This window comes from Marmota marmota, unplaced genomic scaffold (assembly GCF_001458135.2).
Source record: "Marmota marmota marmota unplaced genomic scaffold, marMar, whole genome shotgun sequence".
Taxonomy (NCBI): Eukaryota; Metazoa; Chordata; class Mammalia; order Rodentia; family Sciuridae; genus Marmota; species Marmota marmota.
The window spans coordinates 2,380,210-2,394,857 of record NW_025999924.1 but is presented as its reverse complement, the minus strand read 5'-3'; the positions used below and the strand labels follow the sequence as shown (position 1 = coordinate 2,394,857).

The following is a 14,648-nucleotide window of genomic DNA, read 5'->3' as shown; positions in this document are numbered from 1 at the left end:
AGTGAAAATCTAAGACATATGCAAAGAGGTGAATGTGGAATCTTTCTAAAGCAATGATTCTAATCCTAGCTATACATTAGAATAATCTAGGTAGCTTTAAAAAATTCTGCTGTCTTAGGACAACTTAAGTCAGAATCTCTGGATATGGAACTTTGGCATGAATATGCTTTGCAACCACCTCAGGTGATTGTAATATTCTGAAAAAGTTTTATCGCCTCCCATCATTTGTAAGATATCATTCCTTTTTGAATAGCATTTTGTTTTAAGTCATTTGTTTGGACTGAGTATTTCATAAGTGGTTCATTTAGTTTTTTTAAGAAAATGAACTCTTTTTGCATTAATATTTCACACTAAAATGAAATAATAATAATAATAATAATAAGAAGAAGAAGAAGAAGAAGAAGTAGTAGTAGTAGTAGTAGTAGTAGTAGTAGTAGTAGTAGTTAGGACTGGGATTGTGGCTCAGTGGCAGGGCGCTTGCCTCACAAGTACGAGCCACTGGGTTCAGCACCACATAAAAACATGTAAATAAAATAAAGGTATCATGTCCATCTACAACTAAAAAATTATTTTAAAAAAAGAATAAGTGAAACTGACATTAATGGGATTAGCAACAAATACTGAGTTTTGATAAGTACACAAAGCAGTTGATAGAAGAGCTGTGAATGGCATCACAGGGTTTTGGGCAGAAATGGTTAAATTATGATTTGGGAATCATGTTTTCAGAGAAATGAAATCCATTTACAGATAAGTTAATCTAGTGATCTGGTTAAGAGACTTCTCACTGTTTTGAACTTTTAGTACTTTCAATGAAATGAGAGGTTTAGGTCACAGAATTATGACAAAGACTTATACTTAGTTGCTTTTTTTAGATCAAGAACTTTTTTAGAATTAAAAGACTGACAAACTCAGCTTTTCAGTGGCTCACATATTTAAATTATTTCTGACATTGTAATATCTCTAAACATTATTAAATTTAACTATAGGAAAAAAGAAGTAATGCTGTTTTTTTTTTAAGACTAAAGCTATTTTTGCTGAAATTAAAGATGAGGGAATAGCCAAGTTCACTCACTTGACAACATTTACTTCAGTGATTATAATAGAAGAATTGCAGAACTTAGTATAAACAAATTGCTTTATCAGAGGAGATTGACATATTTTGCAATCACCTGAGGTGGTTGTAAAGCATGTTCATGCCAATGTTCCATATCTAGAGATTCTGACTTAAGTTGTCCTAAGACAGCATTTTTAAAATTTAAATTTTAAATACATTTTGGTATAAATTTGGCTTGCATTTTTGCAGTCATTGAAATAAAAAACCTCCGGATATTTCTATGTTATATAACCCATTACAGTAGATGACTGGGTTGAAAAAAAAATATTACGGTCATCTCTGCACTAAACGGGATTAGGGAGAGGAAGTCAACAGGGGACATAACTTCATTCATGTTTAGAGCTAACCAAAATGTGCCTCAAACAAACAAGAAAGATTTGCAGGGCCCAGTGGTGCACTCCTATAATTCCAGTGGCTCAGGAGGATTGGGAGAAAGGAGGATCTGGAGTTCAAAGTCAGCCTCAGCAATGGCAAGGCACTAAGCAACTCAGCGAGACCCTGTCTCTAAATAAAATACAAAACGTGGCTGGGGATTTGGCTGAGTTGTTGAGTGCCCCTGAGCTCAATCCCCAATACCAAAACAAACAAACAAACAAAAAAAACTTATCTAGATAAAATTACATTCAATATTTTGAAACATTTACAAAACATGTAATCCTAAAATGTAAAGATTAAACAACATTTTAGTGCATAAAACATTACGGAATTGTTTGTAGAAAATAGCTAAATGACCACCTAGGATTATCTATTAAAATAAATTATTATTTTGTCTGTTTCTGAGTTGTGGCAGAAAGCCTAGAAATGACCTTCCAAAGTCTCTAATTCTTGGTATTCACGACCTTAGGTAATTTTCTCTCCTTAAATGTGAGCAAGACCTAGTGACTCACTTCTGATGACTAGAATATGACAAAAGTAATGAGATGTCACTTATGAGATTGGATTATAAAAGCAGTCTGGATTCCTTCTTGCTTTCTTGTTTGCTTTTATAGGAGCCAGTTGTCATGCTGGGATCTACTCTATGGAGAGAACCATGTGGCAAGGAATTGAGGAAGTCTGGGCCAAAGTCAATGAAGAACCAAATCCTGTCAATAGCTACTTTAGTGCACTTGGAGGCAGATCTTTACCTAGTCCAGTTGAGAAATGACTACAGCCGCATTCAATATTTTGAATATAGTCTCGTAAGAAACACTGAGCCAGAGAGAGAACCCAGTTAAAATACGTTAAGATTCGTGACATCTTTAGCCTGTGAGATAACAAATCTTTCAGTTATTTAAGTTTGGGATACTTTGTTACCCAGGTATTGATAACTAATGCATAGTTGAGTTCTTCCTTTGATATATTAGAATGAATCATACCCAGTTGGTCAATATTAATTGCCTATTGATTTAAATTTGAGAAAGTCATTAATGTTACCAATACCAATTTGCTTCTTTCTCTTATTTTTATTCCTACCATTTCTCTGAAACTACTTTTCCCAAGGTCATTTGTATTTAGTCTATCAGTTAAATGCAACACGTGCTTTTAAGTCCTCATATTTATTGAGTGTATGTCACTCACAAAATACTTATTAAACTTCTATCATGGGCCAAACCCTTTTTGAGGCCTAGAATACAGGTCTTTTGTTCTTTGGGGGATTAAGAAGACAATGATATAGTAGAAAAAATATATAATACAATTTCAGTAGGAATAAATTGCACAAAGAAAGATAAAGTTGAGTAATATGAAAGGAAGTACTGAGTGCAAAGAGGGCAGGCAGTATTTGACACATTTGATGGCTCCGTCCTTAAAACACTGTGTTCCCTCAGTGAGGTTTTAACTCTACCTCACTGGCTACTCATTGTAAGTTCATCTGCATTCTCTTCTTCTGTCCAATCTTTTTGTCTCCTGGGGCTGGGGATCAAGCCCCAAGCTTTGCTCATAGGAGGCAAGTACTCTTCCACTGAGCTACTTCCCAGCACCTTCTGTCTAACCTTAAATGCTTATGTTTTTTAGATTTTTGCCATTTGCGGAGAGCAGTGATTTAAATCATGGTCTTTCTGACTCTCTGGTGACTGCGTTTGTGCTGGGAACTGCCTGTGCAAAAGTGTAGGTCAAGATGGCCTAGCTGTATGGTGATTGTAGCCAAAGGAAACTCTGTGCAAAAGTTCAGTTATCAGTGGGAACCGTGAGCTCAGGCACGAGCTCCCAGGGAGAGAAAATCCCAAGCAAGATGACCCTAATGTCTCACCAGTCCTGTGTCCTTCCAATTACCTGCTTTGCTGAAATTTTCCCACAAATAACCTTTTGATGAAACCTACATAATAAACGTGCTTAACTAACTCTGGGTCAGTCAAACTCTATCAGACTGCCCACCTGGGCCAACCTTTTTCTATGTGTGTCTATTTGTTTTTTCTTCATCTCCCATCACCCCTCGTCTAGTTTCTCAATTAATGGCTGCGGTTGAGGGCAAGCTGATCTTATCTCTTTGTGACTTCCTGTACCTTAAAGAAATCTAAATTTCCCTTGAGCACATAACTCAAATACGCAACTATGTCCTCCACTCTGACTGAATATATTCAGGTTCCTCAAAATCATGTGGGCAAAACTAAAAGTAAAACTTGCTTCCCCTTTGGAACGTCTTGTCTCAGAGGGTGTCATCAACATCCAACTTCCTACCCAAGGGATATATCTGGGAATCATTATTGACTGTTCCGTTTTCATCATTCACTTATCCACATATTTTCCATGGCTGTTTATATTTCTCGGGCATTTTTCAAACTTCTTCATTTTCTTCATCCCTTTTGCCTCCTCCCTGCCCCTGGTTTCCATCAGTTCTTTTCTGGACAAGGGCAATATTCACCTAAATTGACTCCTACTCTTGCTCTCAACTTCAACCCATTCTTCAAGGAGAAGTCAAAACCGAATATCTGTGACTTTACTCTCATTTTCATACTTTGACGCAAGCACACAAGGCTCTTCCCCATCGAGCTTCTGCCAATTACTCCAAGTACATCTTTTGTCCATGGCCCCCGACCTCGTCTCTAGGATTCAGCCACTGAGCCAAATTTTAATTGGCCGGTTAGAGGAAAAGGTAAGATTTTCTTTACCTCCGTGTGGACTCCGTTCTCTGGAAGCGCAGAGGGTCTTCCAAACCCGCTTGTCGCGCGGACAAAAAGCCCAGCATCGCGTTTCCTCACCTCAGCTTGCACCCTGGACGCAGCCATGACAGGGTTCGGAGGAGGGGGCTGCAATAGCAGAGCTTCCCATTGGCCAAGCTGTGATACCATCTGACCAATGGTGAGTGCCGTTACTCGGAGGGCTCACGGATGGAGGCTGGCTGGTCTCTTCGGACGCGGTGGGCGGGGTCAGCGGCTGGAGCGTCACTCCCAGCGCCCCCGCAGATCTGCGTCGGTTCCAGCCCGGATCTTAGTGGCAGGCATGGGTTGGTCTCTGGGTTTGTTTCGCGCCTTGTGGAGAGCGCTGTCAAAGGAGGTGAAGGAACACGTGGGCACAGACCACCTCGGAAACAAGTACTACTTCATCCCGGAGTACAAGAACTGGAGAGGTGAGACGAGAGAGAGGCCAGCGTTTGCCTGCTCGGTGAATGAGGGAAAGTGAGAGTGTCTTGTCAACTGCCGGGGGACACTCAGTGTCTCACCGAGGGTAAATCCCGAGTTGGGCCGCCCCGCCCTCTCTTTCCCTAGGGTGTCGTAGCCTCGCGGTGTCTGACCCTGGGTTGTGCGCTGCGCCCAGGCCTTGTGAACTCGCGGTCCGTGTCCTGCAGCACCTTCCCAGCTGAGCCCCTGCGGCCGGCGCGAGCACCGCGCACGCTCCTGAACCCCTGCGGAGGGCTTAGTTCTGGCCATTGGGAGACATAGACTGGGATTCTAGCGCCCGAGTCTTTTGCTTGAGAAGCGGGTTGTGGCTTTCCCTGAGCCTGTGCCTGGCTTGAGACGAGGGCGGAATGGTGTGTAATTGAAGAGGGGTGTCTTCAGCGGCAGGGCTTTCCTCTTTCTCACCGTTTGACTTTCTCTGCACCTTGGCTCTGCCGTGGTCAGTGTCTTCACAACCCAAATCTGTCAGAAGTAGATCGGTGCACTCTGTTCTCTTCTAATCATTCAAGGGCCCCTGTTCCCTTTCCCGGAAATTTGCGTCCTAAGACCTCAGTTATAGAAGCCTGCCTCTAATCTTGTCCTTTCTGTGCAGGATTCGTGCCAAGTAGTGAATCAAGTGGTCTGGGGTGTTAGGAAGCGTTCCTTTCCGGCGAAATCACACCTTACATCAGTCCTCAAAACCTCTTCTGTGTTCTATCACCTCGATGCTTAAGATCTCAGGTTTGGGGTGAAAGAAGTTGGATTAAAATCTCCCCTCTGACGCCTAATGACTTAGGGATCACAGGCAAAATAGTTGTCTTCCCACCTCTCAGTATTCCTGTTTGAAAGTTAAATAGTAACAACAGTAATAATGAAAAGAACAAAGACCTTTTCAAAATTGTGTTTCACTTATTTCCCGCACACATTAATTGTATTTTACGATTTTCATTCAAATTTGTTTTGCCTAGCCTTCTCCGGTGACTTAGTATCTTAGACTTGTTTTCCTAATGAGCTTTTTTAAACTGTCAGGGCAAAAAATATGATGCTTTCAGCTTCCTGTCCCCAGACAACCATTGATCTGATTTCTAAAACTATAGTTTGCATTTTCTAGAATTTTATGTAAATAGAAGTATACAGCATGTTTTATTTTTTACCCTCGGTTTTTCACTGAGCATATTGATTTTGAGATTCATCCACGTGTTGGTATTTACCATAAGTTTATCCCTTTTATTGCTAATATTCCACTGTATGGATATGCCATAATTTTTTCATAATTTGTTATGAACAGGTGAATACCTGTTAATAGATGTTTGGATTGTTTACAGTTTGGGGCTATTAGAAATAAATTATGAACGTCCATAAATGTCTTTTAATATACATATGCTTTAATTTCTCTTGATTACATATCTTGAAGTGGAATGGCAGGTAAACTTGTAGATGTATGTTAAAAAGTGATGGTACCATTTTGCATCGCAGCCAGAATGTATGAGAGTTGCAGTTTTTCCACATCAACACTGGGTATGGTTACTAATTTTAGTCATTCTAGTTGGTTCATAGTAATATCTCATTTTTTTTCTAGTGTTCTTTTTGCTATTTAAAATTTTTTACTTTCCAATTAAATACAGTAAAATTGACTTTTTAAATTGGTGTGCAGTTCTGTATACTTGAACACAATGAAATTTTAGCCAAACAATATTATTCAGCAATTAAAAGAAATGAGCTATTATGCTACAAAAAGATATGGAGAAAAACATTGCTAAATATTACTAAATGCATACTACTAAGTGAAAATATCAATCTAAAAAGGTTATGTGCTGTAAGGTAATATAAAGGTTATTACTGTAAGATTAATGTAAGGGGATCACAGTCAGCATACAGAACTGCTTTCTTTCCCTCAGTTACTCCTTCATGCTAATATTCTGTTACGATTTTTTTTCCCCATTCCTAACTATGGCAAACACCACTTAGTTCTCTGTCATTTTGATTTTTTCTTTTTGAAAATGTTGCACATATAGAATCATAACCTGTTGTAACCTTTTGAAACTGGTTTCTTCCATACAATGTAATGCCTTTGAGATTCATTGCATGTATCTGTAGTTTGTTCCTTTTTATGTTGACTATTGACTGGTGTTCCCTGTTATGGATATACCACAGTTTGTACATTTACCCGTTGAAAGACGTTTGGGCTGCTTCTAGGTTTGGGTACTTAAGAGTAGAACTGCAAGAAACATTCACATGTGAGTTTTATATGAACATAAGTTTTCATTTCCTATGAGTATATACCCCAGTAGTGTGAGTGCTAGATCATAGCAACTTCAGCTTGCTCTTTAAAATGTGAATAATAATATTTACCTAGCATCACAAGATATTTTTGTTACTCACAAAAAACAAGAAAGAGCATTAAGAGAATTAAATATAATGTCAAAATCCATTTGAGTTAATTTTTGGAGGACTTTTACTTGGTGGTTCTTTAATTTCTTTTTCATATGACTTGTATTTGTTAGTGTAGACATTATGCAAATATTTTGTTACATTTATTGTGAAGTGTATTATATTGTGTGGTTACTATAAATGTGCTTCTAAAAGTAAATTTCCGGTTTCTTATTGCTTGTATGTAGAAATACAATTAATTTTTTTAATGTTAATCAGCCATATTGCAGTGTATTATATGTTCTGCCTAGCCCTTTGCAGATTTGGGCATTATGTCAACTGCTGATAGAGACAGTTCTGGTTTTTCCTTTTCCAACTTGTTTGCCTTCTATTTCCTTTCCCTTCCTGGTTGCACTGGATTGGACCTTCAGTATAATATTGAATAAAAGTGGTAAGAGTAAATATTTTTGCCTTATTTCCCATCTTAGGAAGAAAGCACTTGGTTTTTTATTATTAAGGATAAAGTTACTTCTAATTTTTTTCAGATGTCTGTTCTGAGGTTAACAAAGGTCCTTACTATTTGTAGTTTGCTGAGAGGTTTCTTTTTTTTTTCTTCATGAATGAAGCTTGAAATTTATCCAATGCTCATTTGCTTTTTGTTTTTTTTGTATCAAGATAATAATAATTCATACAATATAATATGAATTATTTTTAAAAGTCAATATAATATGAATTATATTGACTTTTAAAAATTAATAGACTTTATTTTTTAGAGCAGTTTCAGAATAATTGATTGAAACTACTCAGATACTCCCTTTCCTCTTCTTCAGCAGTTTCTCCTGGTATGGATATCTTGCTTTAGTATTTCCTCCCACTTCCCTCCCTCCCTTTCACTTAACTCCCTAGTGACCACTGATCTTTTCACTGTCTCTCTGGTTTGCCTTTTCCAGGATGTTATATAGTTTGAGTCACACAGCACATAACCTTTTTAGATTGGATTTTTTTCACTTAGTAGTATGCATATAGTAATACTTAGTAGTGTTTTTTTTCATGTCTTTTTATATCATAATAGCTCATTTGTTTTTATTGCTGAATAATATTCCATTGTGTGGTGAAGCCATTGTTTGTGTATTAATTTACTTATTGAAGGATATCTTGCTTGCTTCCAATTTTTGGCAGTTATGAATAAAGCTATTAAAAATCATGTGCAGGTGGTTTTTTGTTTGTTTGATTGTTTGTTTGCCTGAACCTAAGTTTTGAACTCGCTCATTTGACATTGTTGAATGTTTTGAATGTTACTTGTTTTGAATGTTATTTGTGGAATAAACTCCATTTGGTCATAATGTATTATCTTTTTTTGTTATTATTGCATTTGGTGTCCTGACGCTTCGTTGAGGAATTCTGAGTTTTTTTATCCTTGAGGATCTTGATGTCTTCTTGTAATGTCTTTTTCTGGATTTGTTATTAGGGTTATGCTGGTCTCATAGAGTAACTTGGATTGTGTTCCCTTCTCTTGAATTTTCTGGTAGAGTTTGGGAGAATTTGTATTGTTTCTTAATTGGCATAAATCACCTAAGCAGCCATTATGTCTTAGATGGCTTTTTTTGTTGGAAGCTTTTAAACTACAAATTCAATAACTTCAAGACTTCTTAGGCTATCTATTTTGTCTTGGATGAACTTTGGTAATTTTTGCTGTTACTAATAGTAAGTTAGTACTAATCAGTTAAGTATTATCTAGATATTAGGACTATTATCTAGACGATTATAACTAGATAAATATTCATGAGTTATGACAGCTATTGATATTCTGGTCATGGAAATATTTTTATAAGAATGTTTATAGAATTACTATTAGTAATTACAAGGGGAAAAGTTATATCTGTACATGTTTTGGACATTCTAAAAATGTGATTTTGGGGTCAAATGATGTCCATTCATCTTTCACTGTATTATAGTCAAAATTGTTCTCCAGTGTTCTTACCTCTCCTGAATTCCTGTATTGTTGGTTGTGAGAAAATCAGGCCTTTGCTGATGATGTAGAAGAAATTAATCTCCAGTATGTTGCTGCCTAGTATATCGGAGTGCCTAGGTTCTTAATCATTAAAGCTGGAAACACAGACATGTTATGGCCCATAAATACTACTAGGCATTTCCTAAGTATTCCACTATGAATTCAGGCAAAATCCCTGTTTTTTTAAACAATAAATATTTCCAAAATGAGTCATCTAACTCTATTTCCTTGATACAAAAGGTGATCATTAAGAAATCTTGAATTTTCTTTGCATTGCATAAATTGTTGAGCATTTAACACCATTAATGCAAAAGAATATTTAAGAATTCTTTTAGGACTGGGCCCGTAGCTCAGTGTAGAGTGCTTGCCTAGAACAGGTGAGGCACTGGGTTCTATCCTCAGCACCACATCAAAAATAAATAAATAAACTAAATTTATTAAAAAATGTTTTTTTAAAAGAGTTTTTTAAAAAATTACTTTTTTTATTCATTTAGTATAGTATTAGTCATCAAAGAGCTATATTTTTCACATAAAGTTTTATTTGATGAGAAAAGATAGGTAACTCAAATCTGTTAAGTATTATTTAGTCATATGAATTTAAGTTTGGAACTGATTGTTGACATTTTTACCATTTAAAAAATATATCGGCATTTCAAGATAAATAGATTATGAACATAACATGTTGATATCTATAATAAAAAGTTGCTAATCAACATTTTGTTGAATTTTATTCTATGATAGATTATATTCTAAAAGATTCCTCAAATAAATTGGCTTTAAAATACATTTGTTATTACACCCTTCTTATTTATATCTATTGGATTGCATTTATCTAATGTTTCAAAAGGTAGCTCTCTTCTAAGATAACTTCTTATATTTATGTACTTGGTCTAGCTAGGTCATCTTTGAACCTTATTTTCTCATTTTCATCCCTTTGCACATTGATTAAATGTTTACATGCAGTTAAAACTACCAGACTAATTTTAACCAAAGAACTTTTTGAATTGTAAATTTGCTAGTGGACATAGTGAATGTCCAAATTTGAGAGATGAAAATACTGGCTTAGAGCATTTTGTTTGTTTCTGCACACCACCACACTAAAGAGAAATGGTTGAAAATCTAGTGTCCAGATGGGATAGTTCTTATGATGTAAATTCATAGAAATTGTATCTGTAATTGTTACCTCTTGACTGTTGAAGAAATTTATCCCATAAAGAAAAGATTTAAAAGGAGCTTTGAGTATTTGAAAGATCCTTATGTAGAAAAGGATTAGACTCATCTAACCCTTTAACTCAGAACATGAATCAGAGGGTTGATGGTTAGCTCTCTTTGAGAAACAATCTTCAGCCTTTTAGAACTATGCTAGAAAAAGAGTAGAGAGCTCTGTGTTTAATTCTAACTGGGAGAATTTAGGGAGATAAATAGCTGGAAGCATTTGATCATCATTTTGGGGGATAAATAAGATTTTAGCAAAAGTGATAAAAGAGGACTTAGCGTTAGAAAGACATAAGAAATGCCACATAGATTGGAAGGTAGTTCCATGTGGACTGACTGTAGTGTAGAACAAGAAAAAGCTTTACTATGGGAATAGAGATGGTCAGATTATCAAAGGCCTTGAATAATATAGGCTTGAAGTTTACACTTCATTCTGTCATTAGTAAGTAGCCAGTAACATGGTTAGAGCTATTAGAGAAATGACTCTGGAGGTACTATGTAAGATGAGCTAGAAGGGAGAGGAAGAGAACCGAGATGTACTATTATGTGCCAGCATTGCTATATTTACCGTGATCCTTGAAAGAGATCCCATTGGACTACAGTAATGCTATTGGAAAGAAAAAATAATAACATTAAGGAAAAAAGATAATGACATTAAAAAATAATTGAATATTGGGGCTGAGGCTGTGGCTTAGCGGTAGAGCATTCGCTTAGCATGTGTGAGGCACTGGGTTCGATCCTCAGCACCACATAAAAATAAATAAATAAAGGTATAAAAAAATCACATCAATCTTTAAAAAAATAATTGAATGTAGGCTCTTATGAGTTGCATCTAGCCCATTACTTTTCATAATTTTCAGCTTCAGTTGGTGTGACATCCTACAGGTTGTTCACATTAGTAAGAACCAGGACTTCCTGTGGGAGCACTGGTGACATTTCCAAATTACTTGGACTTGACCCTTACCTTTTGTGCCTTGCTTTCAGTCCTGTTGCTCTAAGCTTGGTCTTTTTGGGGGGACTTTTTTGGAAAACCCAGATAGATTCTTTGCAGACTGGCCTATCTGCCCATGCTGATCCAAGGACCATTCAGCACTGTGGAGTTTGTTTTTCATCCCATCCTATACCATTCATTAATTTTTTCATGTGACAAATATTTATTGAGCATTACTCTAACTGCATACATGTTCTATGAATTTCAGACATGTTGGCCTTATTTTCAGACCTTTTGATGGAACTTTTATCTGTTTTGTTACATAGCTGTAACCCTTCCTTTATAGGCTTTAATAATTTCAAAGGATTTGAGGAAATTGAGGTAAATATGAATCAATGGCTGTTTAATCAGAAGTTTGAATATTTGATTTGTAATATAAATTAATTAAATACACATTTTTCTCTCCATTTCATTCTCAACTTCGTATAACCTCCAGTTTTTTAAAATAACTAATGAATTAATGGTAGTTACCATTCATTGAGTAATGATTATTTCATATCTTTACAACAACAATGTAACGAGGTATCATTATCCTTATTTTAAGCATGAGATGATAGTGTCATTTCTGAATATGTGAGTTTCATATACATGTGCCTGAGAATAAAGTAGGTTCTGAAAAAGCAGCTCTTCAATGAATCAAGATAATTATGGACCCAGAATTATAAAAATGCTAATAAAATAAAATGTTAAAAGACCACAGGAAATGATTAAGTAGTTTTAGAAAATTTTAAAACAGATAATTAAGGTCTACTGTGATAAATGAGCCAAAATTTTCTTCAAGGATTAAAGCATTTTTATTTTTATTTTTTATTAAAAATAACTATCTTTCCATGGTCATCATTCTTCTATGTGGTTCAGGTTTGGACTTGCCTTAGTCAAGTCCAAATTTAGTCTAAATTTAGTTTCATTAACATCATCAAACTTATGAAGACACTCAGTGTTATTTTTCTTTTCAAGATGTATGTATCATTATCTAATCATTCAAAACTTGTATCAGCCACTATTGTAATTAATTATAAAGTGCTTTGTTTTAGATGGTGTCACCTCAACCTATTTGCAGTTAGAATTTAATATGTGTAAATTGTAATGAGTTATAGTTAACAATCAAAAAAATTCAACTGGTCAGAATTAGAAATCAGATGTTTTTGTTTTAATAGATAATAGGAATATGGTGATAGAGCTTTCTTGATTGTGGTATCTGCTCTAACATTTGGTAATACTGAAGATATTTCAATTTTCCCAGCAGATGGCAGCATTGTACCAAAATTATAGCTTGACATTTTTTTTTTTCCTTTAAACTGAAGGAGTGATGTTTTTTAAAAATAATTGGATCTAGTTTTTTACTCCAAATAAACTGTGCATTACTATTTTACAAATTGACTTTTATGACAAAGATTTTAAAGTGACAATATGGATTATCCTTATAGATACTGTACAGTTATCCTTGTACAGTGATGTAAGTGGCAACTGTATTTTGAAGACTTGACTAAAACATTTAAAATCATGTATATAATCATGTATATAATGTTTAACAGTAAGTAATATTCTGTCCTAAGTCTCTTAAGAGATTACATAATGTAATCATAACCATTGACATCAAATTGGTAGAACTTCTTAAAGGGTTTTATAATTTTAACCAAAACACTTTTGTTTGAAATATTTTCTTGAAAAAAAAAAATTGTAAAGTTTTTATATAGGCCATTGTTTTAGGGTTGTCTGAATGTTGAGTTTTTAATTTTCTGATCTTCATTTTGAATTTTAATTTTTTATGTTTTCCTCAAGATTATTTCTCAATTGCCTTCTGAATTCCCTTAGTTATGTGTGAATGTGTGTAACTACTTGATTGTATTTTGGTGTAGGGGAGAAAGCATTTTTTCCCCAGTAGTGTATGATTGCATTCCTATCATATATAAACAGAACCACATCATACTTTCAACCAGAGAAAAACAGGAGGATGAAATATATTCACAGTCATACATGTATGTCAGTCCTTTATGCTGGCTTTAAAATGAATTTAATGAACTTTAATTTAAAATTCTGGATTTCCTGCCAGGGAAATACATGATCTTTAAACAGAAATGGAAACTAATAATGGAAGATTTACTAAGCTGTGTTATCTCTCTTCTTATATGAGGCTAAAAATATTTCATATAACAGAAAAAGAGTTACTAGTCCTATTTTTTGTTAAATATGTTTCATAATTACTTTATATTAAGAATAGCAATGTCAATAATGGCAAAATTAGCATTTATAAAATAATGTGCATTAAACACATTTTCTGGCATTTGTTAAGACTCATTATATTTGTGGAAAAATTATAATAAATGAAGAAAATTAATGGATCTACTGTTGATTTGTCAAGGTCACTCTGTGGTAAAACTCAATTTGTATTATATTTATACAGAACCCAATGTTTTGTTATTATAAATCAGATGAAATATCATTTTTCATACCCCTCTCAATTTTCAAATAACTACTGAGTTTATGACTTCATTTTTGTTGCTATTTAAAGGCTTTCTAAGTTACTTTGCAAGAATTACCAAATGAGTTGACATAGTTGCTTTTTAGAGTTCACAATTCATTGAGGCTTGGTAGATAAATATCTTCAGAACTCTGTGTCAGTCTTCACTAGTTGATTATTAGAATAAGTCTCCATATTTTTTACAAAAATAATGTGGGAATGTATATGGTTTTTTAAAAAAACTTAGTTCTTATTATTTTAACCAAAAAGACTTTTTCTTTGCTTTTATCTTTATTGTTTCCAGGTGACTGGTGCCTCCATCTTGTGGTCTAAATGATAAATTACACCCTTTGCCAGAGATTCTAATTAAGCTTTTTTGCACTTTAGATGAATATATGATATAAATTATTTATTTCCTAACCCTTTCCCCAGTACTGGGGATTGGACCCAGGGGTGCTTCACCACAGTTACATCCTCAGCTCTTTTTATATATATATATATTTTTTTCTTTTATTTTTAGTGTTGGTTGTTCAAAACATTACATAGTTCTTGATATATCATATTTCACACTTTGATTCAAGTGGGTTATGAACTCCAATTTTTACCCTGTATGCAGATTGCAGAATCACAACAGTTACACATCCATTGATTTACATATTGCCATACTAGTGTCTGTTGTATTCTGCTGCCATTCCTATCCTCTACTATCCCCCCTCCCCTCTTCTCTCTCTACCCCCTCTACTGTCATTCATTTCTCCCCCTTGTATTATTTTTCCCTTTCCCCTCACTTCCTCTTGTATGTAATTTTGTATAACCCTGAGGGTCTCCTTCCATTTCCATGCAATTTCCCTTCTCTCTCCCTTTCCCTCCCACCTCTCATCCCTGTTTAATGTTAATCTTCTTCTCATGCTCTT

At 35.0% G+C, this 14,648-nt stretch overlaps 2 protein-coding genes across 4 annotated transcripts in view; one reads left to right on the top strand and one right to left on the bottom strand.

The window, feature by feature from the left end:
* Ercc8 (ERCC excision repair 8, CSA ubiquitin ligase complex subunit) overlaps nucleotides 1-4,361 on the bottom strand; it is a 48,656-nt gene extending 44,295 nt beyond the window's left edge. The window contains exon 1 of one of the 3 annotated variants that reach the window (XM_015497279.2): nucleotides 4,201-4,361. In XM_015497279.2, coding sequence (XP_015352765.1) covers nucleotides 4,201-4,277 — 77 coding nt within the window. In that variant the 5' untranslated portion in view covers nucleotides 4,278-4,361. The remainder of the gene's footprint in view (nucleotides 1-4,200) is intronic. The other 2 variants (XM_048800007.1, XM_048800008.1) reach the window with 2 other exon arrangements.
* Nucleotides 4,362-4,438: 77 nt separating this feature from the next.
* Nucleotides 4,439-14,648, top strand: part of Ndufaf2 (NADH:ubiquinone oxidoreductase complex assembly factor 2) — a 182,529-nt gene continuing 172,319 nt past the window's right edge. The window contains exon 1 of the mRNA XM_048800014.1: nucleotides 4,439-4,658. Coding sequence (XP_048655971.1) covers nucleotides 4,532-4,658 — 127 coding nt within the window. The 5' untranslated portion in view covers nucleotides 4,439-4,531. The remainder of the gene's footprint in view (nucleotides 4,659-14,648) is intronic.